Source organism: Pagrus pagrus, assembly GCF_965226575.1.
Source record: "Pagrus pagrus genome assembly, chromosome: 3".
In the NCBI taxonomy this organism is placed as follows: Eukaryota; Metazoa; Chordata; class Actinopteri; order Spariformes; family Sparidae; genus Pagrus; species Pagrus pagrus.
In genome coordinates, this window is record NC_140187.1 from 25,177,625 (window position 1) to 25,191,876 (window position 14,252).

Here is a 14,252-nt window from a genome sequence, read left to right on the forward strand (position 1 = left end):
GGTACGAAACGCTAGATTGTAAATTTAGCTTTAATGCGAAGTGTTTCCAGAATGTTTTGTTCAAATAAGAATGAAAAAAAGCCTTTGACAGTACCTCTACTTCACTTTAATCGTAACCTTTTCTGGAAATAAACAGAAATCCAACAAATCCATAAAAAATTAAATATTGACATAACATTATAATGAAGTAACAATAAATACAAGTAATTACATAAATGTACAGAAATGTTCTTGAAACACAGACTACAGAATACTGCCATTTGTGAATAAGAGACAGACAAAATACTTATTTCAAGAGCCTGTTGATACGGTGTTTGAGCTGTACTGCTATTTGAACCAAGAGGTTGACCACAAGGAGTCAAACTGTTAAGACTGAGAAATAAAACGTAATACTAGGATGTGCTGTGTTAATACTGAGTTCTACTTTCACTGATTCAACCTAGATTTGAGTTTAGGCTGCATTACAATCTCACATGTGGGAGTCATTGCGAGCGATAGTTCTCATTAGTAAATGATGTGTGGTAAAAAAATGCACTCACTGCTGTGTTAACAGGCCCTTAAAATAAGGTGTGATGTCAGTACAGACATTTATGACCAGGAGGAGTCAACTGGGTGGGCTGCAGGCAAAAGCTGCCCCTAACCACAGATTCTGGGTCAGTTTTCACCGTCCACAGCAGGATGGTAAGCATTACAAGGCGGGAGATGACACACGCCCTGGATCTGTGTTTAGGGCCATCAACTGCAATGGGTAGCCTCAACAACTCATGCTTAATCTTAGCCAGCCAAAACCCCTCCAGTGCAAGGGAGAGAAAGATACGGCAGGGGGGCAATCAAAACAGAGACTGAGGTAGACACAGTAGGTTGGCTCAGAGTAAGAGCTCTGGATACAAAACACTATTAACTTCCCCTGTGGTCACAGGTATCACGTGTTTAGAGTACGACATTTTAACAGTCCATTCTCTTAAAGGTTGAGCAAGTTGTTTGATGGACATTTGAAGACAGTTCAACATTATTTCATCAAATCTGTGATACATTTAGCTGACCAATCTGATCAATCCACTAACTGCTCATGGAAGAAATAAAAAGTACAGAAAAGGCAGCACCAGAAAGCAACGTGCCACAATAAACACCTAACTGACCAAAAATATGATGATTCATTTTTGATATCTTGTATCTCCCTTGTTTGGCCAAAGCACCACTGTAGTGTAGGTTATCATAGTTTAATGGCTAGTTGGGTTGTGTTTTGTTCCAAGTGAGGTATTGTTGAGCATAGCATATTTAGCAACTCCAAGTACTTACTGTACAAAGAAAACATTAACTAACACAATATAAATACACTCATATCAAAGCACCTTTGGAGCAGAGAGATTTAAACCTAATGTTTTGGCCACACTAAGGAAATCTGGGTCAAAACCCTCTGCCAAACTGGAATACAATGGCTATTAGTTCTAATTACCACAAACTCGGTGAGACACTTTATTTTACAGTGCTGGTACAGCTGCTGTTTGCTGGTGTTTACTACTGATACTGGACGTTTCAGGAACTTTTGAATCAACATATTCATGCATTAGTGTGTCAATGTCATTTTGGGGCAACACCACTGTTGGTTTCATAGCAGAGGGTGAATACATAAACTGTAAAATAAAGTGTCTAAATAAGATTAGTAACTTCTCTAAAAAAAACACATGTGCCTTGAGACAAATTGAATTCTTGATACAATAGCCATTTCATAGATGTATATAGTACAAAGATGTATATATAGTACACAGCCCTATCTAAGCTGGTGCTTTAATGTTCATAACAGAACATGAACTACATTGTGTAGCACCACATATTTGGAGATTATGGGCCATTCTTTGGATAATAAAAGAACAAGGCATCGTACTGTATATTCCTGATATACAAAAACATTCATCAGTATTTGCATATGAACAACGATTGGCTAAATGTGCGAATACAAAGAGCTAAGACACAAAATAAATCACTTTTTAAAGTTAATGCTATATACAAAAGATAAAAAGGAAAAAATATCTTAATAAATTATCTTTAAAAACAATATTTTACAAAACTAACTTTGATTGTGATACAAAGTGATCCTGAATTTTTCAAATACTAATACAAGGCTCAACAACAGTTTTATGGTAACTAGGACTGACAAAAAAATGTTCTTATGGTCACAGCTGTCACTGAAGTATTTTGGGATGTTGTACTTTTTTGGCATATTGCAAGTGAGCGGATCTTTGCCATTTAAGTGCAACAGAAATGAACTTTCCAAGTGTCTTGAGGAAATGTTGACCAATCGCAGGCACCAGAGAGGGAGCAGGAAGTGGAGGAGGTTAAAAGTAAAAGTAGAGAAGCGGGAGTGTAACTTCTCCAGTGCAAAAGCACCATAGTCATCCTGTCCCTTTAAGACTGTTTGTGAAAGAGTAAGACTACAGGTATTTGAAAAATACGTGAGGTTGAAAAACAAGGTATAGAGTATTTTTTATGAGCGTACCGAGCTCCATGGGTCTGTGCTCCAGTGGGGGCTAGACGGGCACGGCTGAGTATTGCACTGCTCACGATCTGGTGGCTTGTCATGGATCTCGCAGCTCAGATCATTGAAACGCTCGCCGTTTGGACGCTGACACACCACCAGCCTCGTCTTTATCCCACCTCCACATGGCTTGGTGCACTGAGGACAGCAGGAGGAGAGGTTTCGTTTTACAAATGGGTTTAAGTGTGAAGAAAAAAACTAGGGCTATTTTTTTCATTTGAAAATAGATCTGCCTTGTGTGGAGCATGAAGAATGTGAGACTTAGCTGATTTCTAATGCATTTTCAAGGTTGCGTACAAAGCAGCTTCTGTGTCAGTTTTCTCTCTAAACCAGAGCCATGGCAAGCTGTAATCTGATGTAAACAGCAGTAAAGTGGTGTCTGGCTTACCTCTCCCCAGTTGCCATAGATCCACTGTGGACATGGCCCTGACTCACAGGATCGTTGCTCACTGGGCCGGGTGCGATCTTCACAGCTGTTGGCAGGGTACCCGTTCTCATCCTGGCACACTACTACACGCCGCTGGAACCCTCCTGCACATGTGCTGGAGCACTGTTGAGCAAAGAGAGCATCGAGTGCACACTGTCAAGTAGGCGGTTCTAAAAAATATATGCTCAGTGTACAGATGTAGTGAGTCCTAAAGGGATATACTGTACATTATTTACATTTTATTTAGACATAATATGGCCTTAAAATTATATTGCAACATTTTTAATTCTGAAAATTAATTCACTTTACTAGTCTCACTAGTCTCATATCACAACAGCTATATAATATTAATTTATTCCAAAGCCCTGCGATGACGTGAAAAAAAAAAACACTAACTAATACTACTGCAATTAAATCAATGTGTCTAGTAAGTCTAATGCACACGTAACATGTTGTGATGAATCAATGTGCACTATGAGGTATGTATGCAAACAAAGCACCCGCTCTTCTTCAGAGAACAATGCTGCGAGGCATCTCATGTCAAGAGACTGACCATGTCTGCTGCTGCTATATTAAAATACACATCCTCAGGTCAGAGGAAGGAAGAGACACTAGGAATAGCTTTAATCACTTCCCAGAATTATTTAAAGGTCAAAATTATTTTTGGATTATAACTAACCCAGTTTTAAAAAAAACAGCTGAACAATACAAAGAAAGAGATCCAAGCGGAGGGGTGGGCAGCCTGTGGCTTTTGGGTCATGCTATCCTGTGGTATTACATCACAATGGCTAAGGTCTAGTGTTAAAAAGAGTGAAGGGCCTGGAGGACTGAGCCTCGCTTCATGAATGTTCGTCTGCATCAGGTTACAAAATGCATTGTAGGAAGAAAATAACTGGTCCACAACTGTGAAGGAGATACTCTGGACTGCAATTTACATTAGTGCTTAAATCAACCGACGGACCTGCAACACGACAAACTAAGGACACTAAAGGAATAGTTTGACATTTTGGGAAGTACGCTTATTCAGATCTGTACCTCTTTCATGTCTATGGAAATATACATAAAGCTACAGCTGGTGAGCTTAGCTTAGCACAAAGAATATAAACAGGTAAACAGCCAGCCTGGCTCTGTCCAAAGGACGTCTGATAAGCATATTTCCAGAAACATCAAACTCTTCCTTTTACCCTGTGTAGACTTACTGGTTCAAGCAATAGAGGGCTACATTTAAAAAAACAGTTGGTTCAATACAGACAGTGACTGTATGAAATGTTGTGATACCGCAGTCTGACTTCATTAGGACTCTGCTGCTCAAAAAAAATTTTTTTTACTATTGCATTGCCAGGAAGAAAGTCACTCCAGTTAGTTCACGAACAAAACAAAGCTAATATGGTGCAATTGTGAGTGTGTGTGTGTGTGTGTGTGTGTGTGTGTGTGTGTGTGTGTGTGTGTGTGTGTGTGTGTGTGTGTGTGAAAAGAACGGCCTTGAATAATTCCTGGTGTTGACAAGCGGTTTCCTAATGCTCAGGTTTTTACAAAAACAGCCATCTCATTTTCCCACTTGTTTAACTGTTCTCCAGACGTCTATTGTTTGAGCTGGAGGTTTGGTTGCACATGATTTAGCACAATATTTCAAATGTCAGGTCCCGCAGAAATAGTGTGTTGACTAGTGATGTGATGCTGCTGTGTGTAGGATAACTCACCGCGCCCCAGGGTCCAGTCCGCCATTGGTGGGATTGGCTACGGGGCAGGTTGTTCCTGGCACTGGCGTTTGGTGAGGACGGGAAAGGTCGGGAATCACTGGAGCGGGACGGGCATTGAGACATGGCACAGTCCTGCTCTGTGGTAGGACGATCGTCTGGGTCACACTCACTAGCATTCACTTCTTGGTCACTGAAGTTGACGCACAGTACCTGCCGCGTCGTCTTCCCCTGGCCACAGGTTACTGAGCACTGAGAACACACACATACAGTGTATCCAGAGATCAGTCATGAAAACTAATGTGCCAAGATACAAACAAACATTGACCAACAATTGATTAAAGAGTTTTACATGGTGTGAGGCAGAAACCTGGGTAAAGAGCAGCCATTCATACCAACACCGGTCATTAGCCCTGGCACTTTCAACTGCGTTTTACAGAGGTTTGACAACTCTGAAATTAAAGGGGGAACATGGACTCTTGTAACAACTATGGCATTATGATGTGATTACTGAGTTTACTGCAATTCACAACCATCAATCTCATTCTGCTCTCCAAGCCACTCAGTATTTAACTGGATGGATGGATGGATGGATGGATGGATGGATGGATGGATGGATGGATTTTCGGCCACTGCCCAACGTCTGTGGCCACCGGTGAAACTCGACTAAATAATGAGGGGCTTCACCTTCAGGCTCAGCTCCCAATGATGCCTGCAGCTGCTGCAATCATCCAACTGTAGCTCTAGACTCTAAGATATTTAAGCCTTTTCACTGGGGGGAAGCAACTACTAACAGTAATGAAGGTTTGACCCCATTTACACTTCATTTGAAACCTACCCCAAGGCCTGCTGAAGGCCATAACCAGAGCCAACCAGCAGAACTGTGTCAACTACATACAGATGGCGCCGAAGTGAAAACTCTCCGCTCTTCAGCTGGCCAATAAAACTGCACAGAAATTTCACAAACAAAAACAACGGGGCACATCCTCGACAAGGTCCAGTGCCAATTTAAAACCAGCTTGACTTGTTGTTGAGGATGCCGATACAGCTCTCATTCAAGTTGAACAAGGCATAAAACAAATGGCCCTGGTTCTGGCACTGCGGACCTTGCAGTGTATCCTTAAAGGACCCAGGTGCACCTCTTTCTTTTTCAGAAAATACCACAAGGCAGATCTTCTGCCAGGCACTAATGGCGTCTCAAACAGCTCCTCCACAGCAGAGTCCACTCTCTGTCTTGCATGAGGTGATTCATCTTACTTCTGCAACAGCTCTCTGCTCTAAAATCTCACCTGGGATAACACTGTCCAGAGGTTTACACTGCTTTGTCACAATGTTATGGATTTCCCATGATTGTAGATACAGTGAAAGGCTTTACATACAATAAGTCCATGTATATGATGTGATACTAAATGAAGCTGTTGGATAACGTACTGTACACTATGGAACAATAACAAAACTGTCATACTGGAGTGTTCTGTCGCTGCAAGATTAAGAAGGCTGTTTTGATTTGGCTGCTTTGTGTGTGTGTGTGTGTGTGTGTGTGTGGATCTGAAATCTTTTTTGGCCTTAGGATGAACTATTTACTTCAATGAGTGTCTTTGGCTTGGTGGTACATGTGTGAGTGTGCATGCGTGTGTGTGTATATGGTGACCAGACCTGCAGTCTGGTTTTACTGTATCACCAGGACTATGATGAGAAACATCTGTAAACAAGACTGGAGCCCCTCACTGCAGCCCCTTGCATCTCACAACTCCAGAAACTTCAATTCACTCTCTCTCACACACACACACACACACACTCCTTCTCGAGCCTCATTCCAGCCCTCCTCCATGCCTCGATACACACTTGCCTTACAGCTGCCACCCTGTCTCCACATCTTTGCTTACACAAACAGCTACATAGCGTGAGTAGACACTAATTGTCAGTGTAGTTGAGTACACTGAAATAAATAAACGTTTAACAGGAAGAAAAACACCTGGATAGCAATATTGACAACACACAATTGAGATTAATCGACAGTGCTGTCTGTTGTCTGTATAACGAGACGCAGATCTGATGGAAAATGCAGGAAAACTAAATTTCCACTGTCCTCTCCAACACTTGGTGAGCTTTTATAAATCTAGGTGCAGCTGTTTAACATTCAGTTTTTCAGATAATGTACACGTATGTGTTAGATACTAATGAATAAATGATGATAAAGGCTTGTCGTCTTACCACTGTCCATTCCAGCACTTTCCACTGTCCACAGGCCACTACTGAGCACACCTCTCTGGCAGGGGGTTTTGGTAGGTGAGCGCAGGCCGACTCCTCTGCCACACCACCCTGGTTGTCACGGCAACTCACGTAGCGCATCCGTGTCCCTTTGCCACAGCTGGCGCTACACTGTTGTGCAGGAGAGAAGGACGTTAAGAAGCTGTAAACCAACACAAAGACACACAAATTGAAGATGTGACAGAGGAACAAACCTGGGTCCAGGAACCAAACCGCCACTGGGTTTTGTGGCCCTGGTGGGTGGGGACTTTGGTCCCTGGGGGAACAGGGTGGCTGCTGGGACACTGGGCCAGTTCACAGTCCTGTGGAAGGGAGGACACATACACCCATTCATGCAGTGATTAACAAAATGAATATACTGTAACAACATCTGTCCCTGACCACAAAATACCACGAATATCAGAGATAGCTCCTGTGACATGGGACAGTCATTAACAACTTAAACTATATTCCTTCAGCTCTGCATTTGAGAGTAGTTGTGTTTCCCATCAACCCTTTCCCCCCACCTTACCAAAACAACCTTAACAGGGTCCCCCCCGTCAGTTCAAACTATGGATTGTGGCAGTAAGCCACTCAGCATAAAGCCCTGATCCCTGTCATAACAGGTCATAGTGGAGTGGTATTCAGGGCTCCAATACCCATGCTGGCGTGGTCGTAAACTCCACCCCTAATCCACCCCCTTGTCCCTCACCTTCCGCCCTTTCCTCTTTTTCCACCCCATGCCCTCTGGTGCCCTCTGACCCCCAGTCTCTTGGAATGAGGGCCTTAATCAGGTCGCCCAGGATCTAAGCAGGCTCCACATTCCACACTCGGCCTCCTCACTGAAGCAAATAGTCCCCTCGGTACAACTTAAAGTAGCTCGACGCACACTTCCTGTCAGACTCAAATTTTATGTGTATAAGCTGACAAAACATGACAAATTGTGTGATGGCTTACATCTTCCACAAATGATATAACATGCCCAAGCAGTGTTCATATCTGCCAGCCTTTATCCAATCTATGCGTGGAAATATCGAGGGAAGCATCTCTTGCCTCCGACTCTCTCCTCCTTGTACTCAGACCTCCATCCATATATCTGTCCCTCTTTTTCCAAGCCCTGCTTGGTGGCTGATGGTGGTGGGACTAGCAGCCTGGTGGCCCACTTCATGGCTGGCTGGTTAGAATCACAACGAGGTGGGGCGACTGCTTCAGGGTCACTGGCTCTGCCGGCCCAGGCACCGGAATTAAGAGCCACTGCGACTAAAGGGGGGCCTCATCCTGAGTCTGCATGCTCAGCCCTCTGAAATGGCTTTACGTCCCACGCTGAGCAAACAAAACTCTCATTCAGCTCAAAATAGGTTTCTTTGGTGTTTCTGTGTCTCTAGTGTGTGTGTGTAGCACAGTGAACCAACAGATTCAGACAACACGACTAATTCCACATGTAACCCTGAGTAAATTAAACACTTGAACACTATCAATGTGAAATACCTGTGGGTAGAAGAGCTAAATATTTTAAGCCGTGGAATCACCTTTGAACTGCACTGCTTTAAATATTTTTTATATGTATGTATATATATATATATATATATATATATATATATATATATATATAGGAATAAGTCATTTGAAGAACATAGGTCTGCCTCATCATATTGTTTCAAATAACACTGGTATAATTTTAAATATGATTTTTAAAATTCTTAGCGTGGAAATGTTGCGTGTTGTTGACATACTGACGTAATAGCATTGCGTTCAGCAACAAGAAGCATGGCCGAAAGCAAAAGTATCATTGCTACACACCAGGGTGAAGGAAAGGGAGACTTCAATAGTGTGGAAGTGGTTTTACAAAAAAAAAAGATACACAACGAATCACGGTAAGTGCAGGAATACTAGAATATCCACCCCTATTGAAGAAGATTCATTAAATTGAATTTGTAATATTTAATATTATTTTATTTAGGGTTGTAATCAAGTTTCCAATAACAGCTGCCATAACTGAGGGATGTTTTGAGGTGAAGGCATCTTCAAGATGATTTAATATTTCTGCCAGACTTTAATGTCTTTAAAACAATGAAGATAAGAGGATTCTGGTATAACACGGAGAGGTCCCCCTTTCTTTTGGGGATTCTGTCTGAGAGTTGTGTGTCTGTATGTGGGGATAGTGAGGCCCGTATAACCTCCCCTTCTGTCTTCCCCTCTAGACCAGACTAGATCAGACAACATAGCTTTATTGAGACCAGGTGGAAATGAAATGTGTGTGTTTGTCTGTGTGTGTATTGAGTGTCGGTGTGCATGCACGTGGATTCTCTCCTCACAGTATGAATCCGTTTGAAAGTGTGCTCTCACAATGAAGAAGTGCTAAAGAGACTGTGAGCATTTGAGAGAAGTAAAGGGAAGATGATAGAGAGAGGGAGAAGAGAGGTCCTCCTTACCTGGGTGTCAGTGGGTCGGGTGGCAGCATTACATTCAGTGTCATCCATGACAGCACCATAAGAGCCAACCACACACTTCACTGCTCGCATCTGGTAGCCTGGCCCACACGAGGTAGTGCACTGAGTTCAAAGAGGGGAAAAAAAGGAGTGGTGGGGGAACATTACAGTGAGCCAAAGAGAAAACGGAGAAAGAGGCAAGAAAAGGAGCAAAAAACAGACAGTTCATCTGAGCCAACAAGCAACCCACACACACAAACAAATCAAATAACTGTGAACTACGCTGAGCAAATAAAAAGGCTTCCTTTGCCATTCGACTTCCCTTACAAACTCTCTGAGATCCCTTTTTTCCAGCAGCTAAACATTAAATACAAAAGGAGCCTTTGCTCATATACATTGCACTTGTTTTTTTTCCACTGTAGCCAAGTCAGAGGCTACTAGCCCACACTCTCTTCTGCCTCACTGCCTCCAATGAAACAGGGTCAAACTTGTGTGGCGGCAACTTCAACTACCATTTGACCACGCTTCATTAAACGACTTCAAATATACCTTAACGTGCGCACATCCTCTGATGGGGGGCACAGAAATATCTCACATTTTTTCACTTCTCTGTGCACACACACAAACGAGACTGAGCCTACACACAGAGACACACATGGACACTATACACTGTGTACATAACCCTATATAATGCTTTTGTAGGAGAACACGCCTCCCCAGATTATCCATAGCTTTTGTATATTTATTTTGGCAGGATGTGCTCCTTGTCTAACCAGGCGAGAGAAAAGGGGACAGTGCTAAATGATGAGCTTAGCTTATCTGTGTCCTCCCCTTGGTTTACATCTGGCAAGAATTTATCAGAAAAGCAAAGGTAATTGTAAATGTCAGCCTCTGTGCTGCTTCCCATCCACTGGATAAACATATTTATTATTATATATGAAAGCTGTGGCTGTGAATCAAGGAATAGCTTCTTTAATGCCTTAGAAAAAAAAACACTTTGTGTATTGATATGAAGACAGTCATGCAGTCTAACAGTGCAATTTCAGCTGTTTCACCTGTTCTGTTAAATAAATTGATCTGCCATCACACATTAAGGAGGTTTGCCCATGAATTTGTCCCCTAAATTTCAGTTCTCAATTGTTGCCAACCTTGAACAAAATGTAGTACATACTATAAATTATTGCTAACACTCACCTGTCCCCAGGGTCCGACCTGCCAAGAGGCACACTCCTGCTGCTGGCACGTCTGCACCGACTCAGGTTTAGATGACCCACAGAAGCGGTCGTCTAAACGGTCCTCACCAAACTGACACCACGTCTGACGGTGCTTATAACCTTTCCCGCACGTCACAAGGCACTGCAAGTAAAATATTTCAGGGTTTGGAGATGAATACAGTATGTGTACAGTGTAGTACATGAGCACTGGTTGTTCCCAGCTATTGAGCCTGCTGGAATTCAAGTTCATGACGGAGGAAGATCACTTGGCGTTGTGGAGAACAGGATATAAAGATTACAAAACATATGGTGGTTGGAAGGGCCCAAAAGACAGGGCAGGAGTATTTATTTATGTGTGAGCACAGTGCATATGTATACAGTGTAGTGTAGGTGTTTGTATTTAGCAGCACCACATGGGAGATCTGAAATATTCCTGGAATGCAGCCCAAAGCTTTGCAAGCTCCTCGCTCTACAATGTGTAAACTGTACAGCAGTTAAGTCTGATCTTACCCTGCAATCAGAGATTTCCTAACACTCACTACAGTGGACGGAGGGGAGTAACTCTCCCAAAGCACTGGGATTTTACATTTGACCCAGATCACTACTGGCTTCATACTACAGTATGGACACTAGAGTCAGTTTCCTTTTACACTGACCAAACTTAGCTACATAAACACTGGGAAGTCTTCCTCACTGATAAATGTATATGCACAAACCTTATGTAACTGTATGCAACAGAAGCGTTGACATAATCATCCTCTCAATGTCTTCTCTGTGTATATGATTTGATTTGATTTGAAAGAAGAAGTATTTTAATGTAAACATTCAATGTATGTGCTATCATCTTCTTAATCAGCCCACTTCCTTTATATGGAGCACGATATGAGACCAGTGAATATCGGACTGGTCTTCTTCTAAGGGCAAAGAGAATGCAAATTAGAGCTGAACTGACCTCAGACCAGTCGCCAGTCTTCCATTGTGGACAGAGGAATTCATTGCAGGATTGGACGGTCAGCTTGTCCCTTTGACTGCATTTGCTCTCGTCACCGCCAGCCTCGGCTGCCTTTCGACACACTGCCCCTCTACGGCGGGTGCCCCCACCACAGCTCTTGGAGCACTGTGCAGGACAAATGTTTGAACATCATCAAGTGTAAACACATGTACAAGACCTGCAATAAACTTTGACAAACATCTGGATTATGCTCACACACAAACCCCATGCTTCCTACCGCAATCTTACCTCTGACCAAGATGAGTACTCCCAGCCGCCCGGGTTACAGTCTCCATGGCAACCTTCCTTATCATCAGGTTTGTGCTGACCACTACAGTAGCGGTCATCAACCTTCTGCGTCTTCCCATCTGCGCGGCTTATTTTGGCACAGTAAATTTCCAGGGTACGATATCCCAGGCCGCACTGGGCTGTGCACTCACTCTTACGAGCCACATGCCACCTGCATCAGTTGTGATAGGTCAAAGCCTTGTCAGTATTTTTAAATGAAATAAGAAAGACTGGATTGGTTCAACTAGGTACTAAAGTCTGGTTAAACTGGTCAAACATACCTGAGTTCACATTCAGTGTTGCAGGCCTCAGTGATGACAGCAGGTCTAGCTGTACCGTGACACCTCTGGTCTGACACCACCACCCTGTCTGACTCTCTGCTGCAGAGAATCTTCCGCTTGCGCTCTCCTGTGAAGATTAAATGACGCAAGTTTGAACAGCAGGTAAATGTGCAAAGTCAAAAGTTTCTTATGATTCTAAAGCACCCAACAAAAGTTGACATGCTGCAGACATGTTTTATTTTTGGTTATCTCCTGTTATATGTGCATGTATGTAAGACGTGAAAATAAAAAGAAAGTATTTTGCTCCCTTTAAGACATAAACGAGTTACCAAAAATGCATGACTAGAGTTCCAATATGGGGTTTTCATAACTTCATCCTTAAATGAAATCCCACTACCTTCCACTGCCTGACATCGGCTTCTGTAAGGTCTTTCAAGTAGTTATCTGGGTCAATGCAGCGGCTGGCTTGAGTACAATATAGATCATCATCGGCTCGCAGGGTATATGAGCAGCAATGTGTGTGTGTTTCGCTTTGGCTCTTGTGTTGACATCCTTGCACTGAATAACAGTGCACCAACTATACAGTAGGGGAGAGAGATTTAAACCGCATGTGGCTGCAGGAAATAGAGTCTCTATCAGTACCTCATGTTACCAAGTTTTGCAGCTCAGCGCTATGAGAGCTTAGTGTGTCTCAGTCGGCCAAAGAAGCTGTATAAATCAGAAAATCAAAAGGTGCTGAGGGCATTACATGTTAGCCGTTTACCCTGCGCTGTGAACTCATTGGTTTCTGTTTGATGTTTACTGTTGGTTGTTCAAGCAGAACGGTGTCAAAAAGTGAAGAAAGAAATTCTCAGAAAAGGGATGGAGTCATAACACATAGCAGGTTTTCGAGTTTACCTGCAATCCGCCTCTGCCTGCCCAAACAGTCTGACATGTCCGAAGTTATGCCAAAAAAGGAAATCGGCCACAGTATACTACGAGGTCTAACTTTAATCACTTGTTCGAAACCTATACGTCTAGCATGAGCCTGTCAAGTTTAGCCAGACAATCCTCTTTCTCCTGGGCCTCTGGCTCAGCGTTTCCCACGTCTCCTCTCTCTGTTCCATCCCATCTTTAGTCTCACCACACCATTTATCACTGACCACTCCCATCACCTCATTTTGCTGATCCCTTGTGCCTCCCACTCACCTTGGCACAGGCGGCTGCACTCCTGCCAGGGCCCATAGGCATCCCAGAAGAACTGCTGAGGTTTGTCCTCTATGGGGATATTAAAGGAGTACCTGACATCTGGGTTGTAAAGATTCCCCACAGATAGCACCTGGGAAAACGCAGGCAATGTGTTATGCATTATTATACAGTTGGACTATAGGTTTTTAATATCATGGACTGTCCACATATTCCAAAGTAAAGGCAAAAACCTTTAGGGGTAAAGCCTGTAGCAACATTTAAGTTCCTGCATTCAAAACAACTTATTTATTTAAGTTTATCTCGTGCTACTGCTTTTAAACCAGTCTAGCCTATTCTTTTCCTGCCATCATAAACATCAAGAGCAGTTTACCTGGACAATGACCTCCTCCTCGATGCGGTCAGTGCAGTTGATCCTCTCAATGACATGGTCAGAACCACTGTACTCGATGACGGCATTTCCCACTTTTATTTCCCTTTTGAACATGCTGACCACAAACTCTCCGTTAAGCAGGAACTCTCCACGGCTATTTGATATAGCTGCAAGGAGACAGAAAGCATCACTCACTGACACAGACAGCCAGAATGAGCTGTACTCGATGTAAGGTTGAACTGTGTTTGCGTAATAAACACGTAACAACTGCAGGAAAAAAGTGAAAACGTGTGACAATTATCGTTCTTATGACACTCACTAGTTAAAGATTAAAAAAAGTGTTTTGGCATGTGACAGGGCAGCCTAGGAACACTGTGGCTAACGTTTTCAGTTACAGTAAGGCACATGCAGTAGGTAGCAGTAAAGCCTTATTGGGGTAAAATAATCCTCTATTCCTGGAGAAGTCCCATCCAGGGGCGTCCTGTTCTGTTCAACAGTCAGTCTGCTGCACTCATTCACCCTAATGCGATTATGGAGCTAATTTCCTGCCTTTACTTTCCTCGCCATTTCACACATTACAC

General features: G+C 43.0%; 1 protein-coding gene across 2 annotated transcripts in view; it reads right to left on the reverse strand.

The window, feature by feature from the left end:
• Positions 1–14,252, reverse strand: part of adamts9 (ADAM metallopeptidase with thrombospondin type 1 motif, 9) — a 44,498-nt gene that overhangs the window by 16,757 nt on the left and 13,489 nt on the right. The window contains exons 17-28 of one of the 2 annotated variants that reach the window (XM_084349886.1): positions 13,672–13,838; positions 13,302–13,431; positions 12,114–12,240; positions 11,794–12,004; positions 11,506–11,670; positions 10,534–10,695; positions 9,343–9,462; positions 7,126–7,233; positions 6,875–7,042; positions 4,664–4,912; positions 2,925–3,086; positions 2,498–2,674 (exon numbers count right to left, since the gene is read on the reverse strand). In XM_084349886.1, the coding sequence (XP_084206012.1) occupies positions 2,498–2,674; positions 2,925–3,086; positions 4,664–4,912; positions 6,875–7,042; positions 7,126–7,233; positions 9,343–9,462; positions 10,534–10,695; positions 11,506–11,670; positions 11,794–12,004; positions 12,114–12,240; positions 13,302–13,431; positions 13,672–13,838 (1,946 nt within the window). Of the gene's footprint in view, positions 1–89; positions 2,675–2,924; positions 3,087–4,663; positions 4,913–6,874; positions 7,043–7,125; positions 7,234–9,342; positions 9,463–10,533; positions 10,696–11,505; positions 11,671–11,793; positions 12,005–12,113; positions 12,241–13,301; positions 13,432–13,671; positions 13,839–14,252 lie in introns of those variants that run through there. The other variant, XM_084349887.1, reaches the window with a different exon arrangement.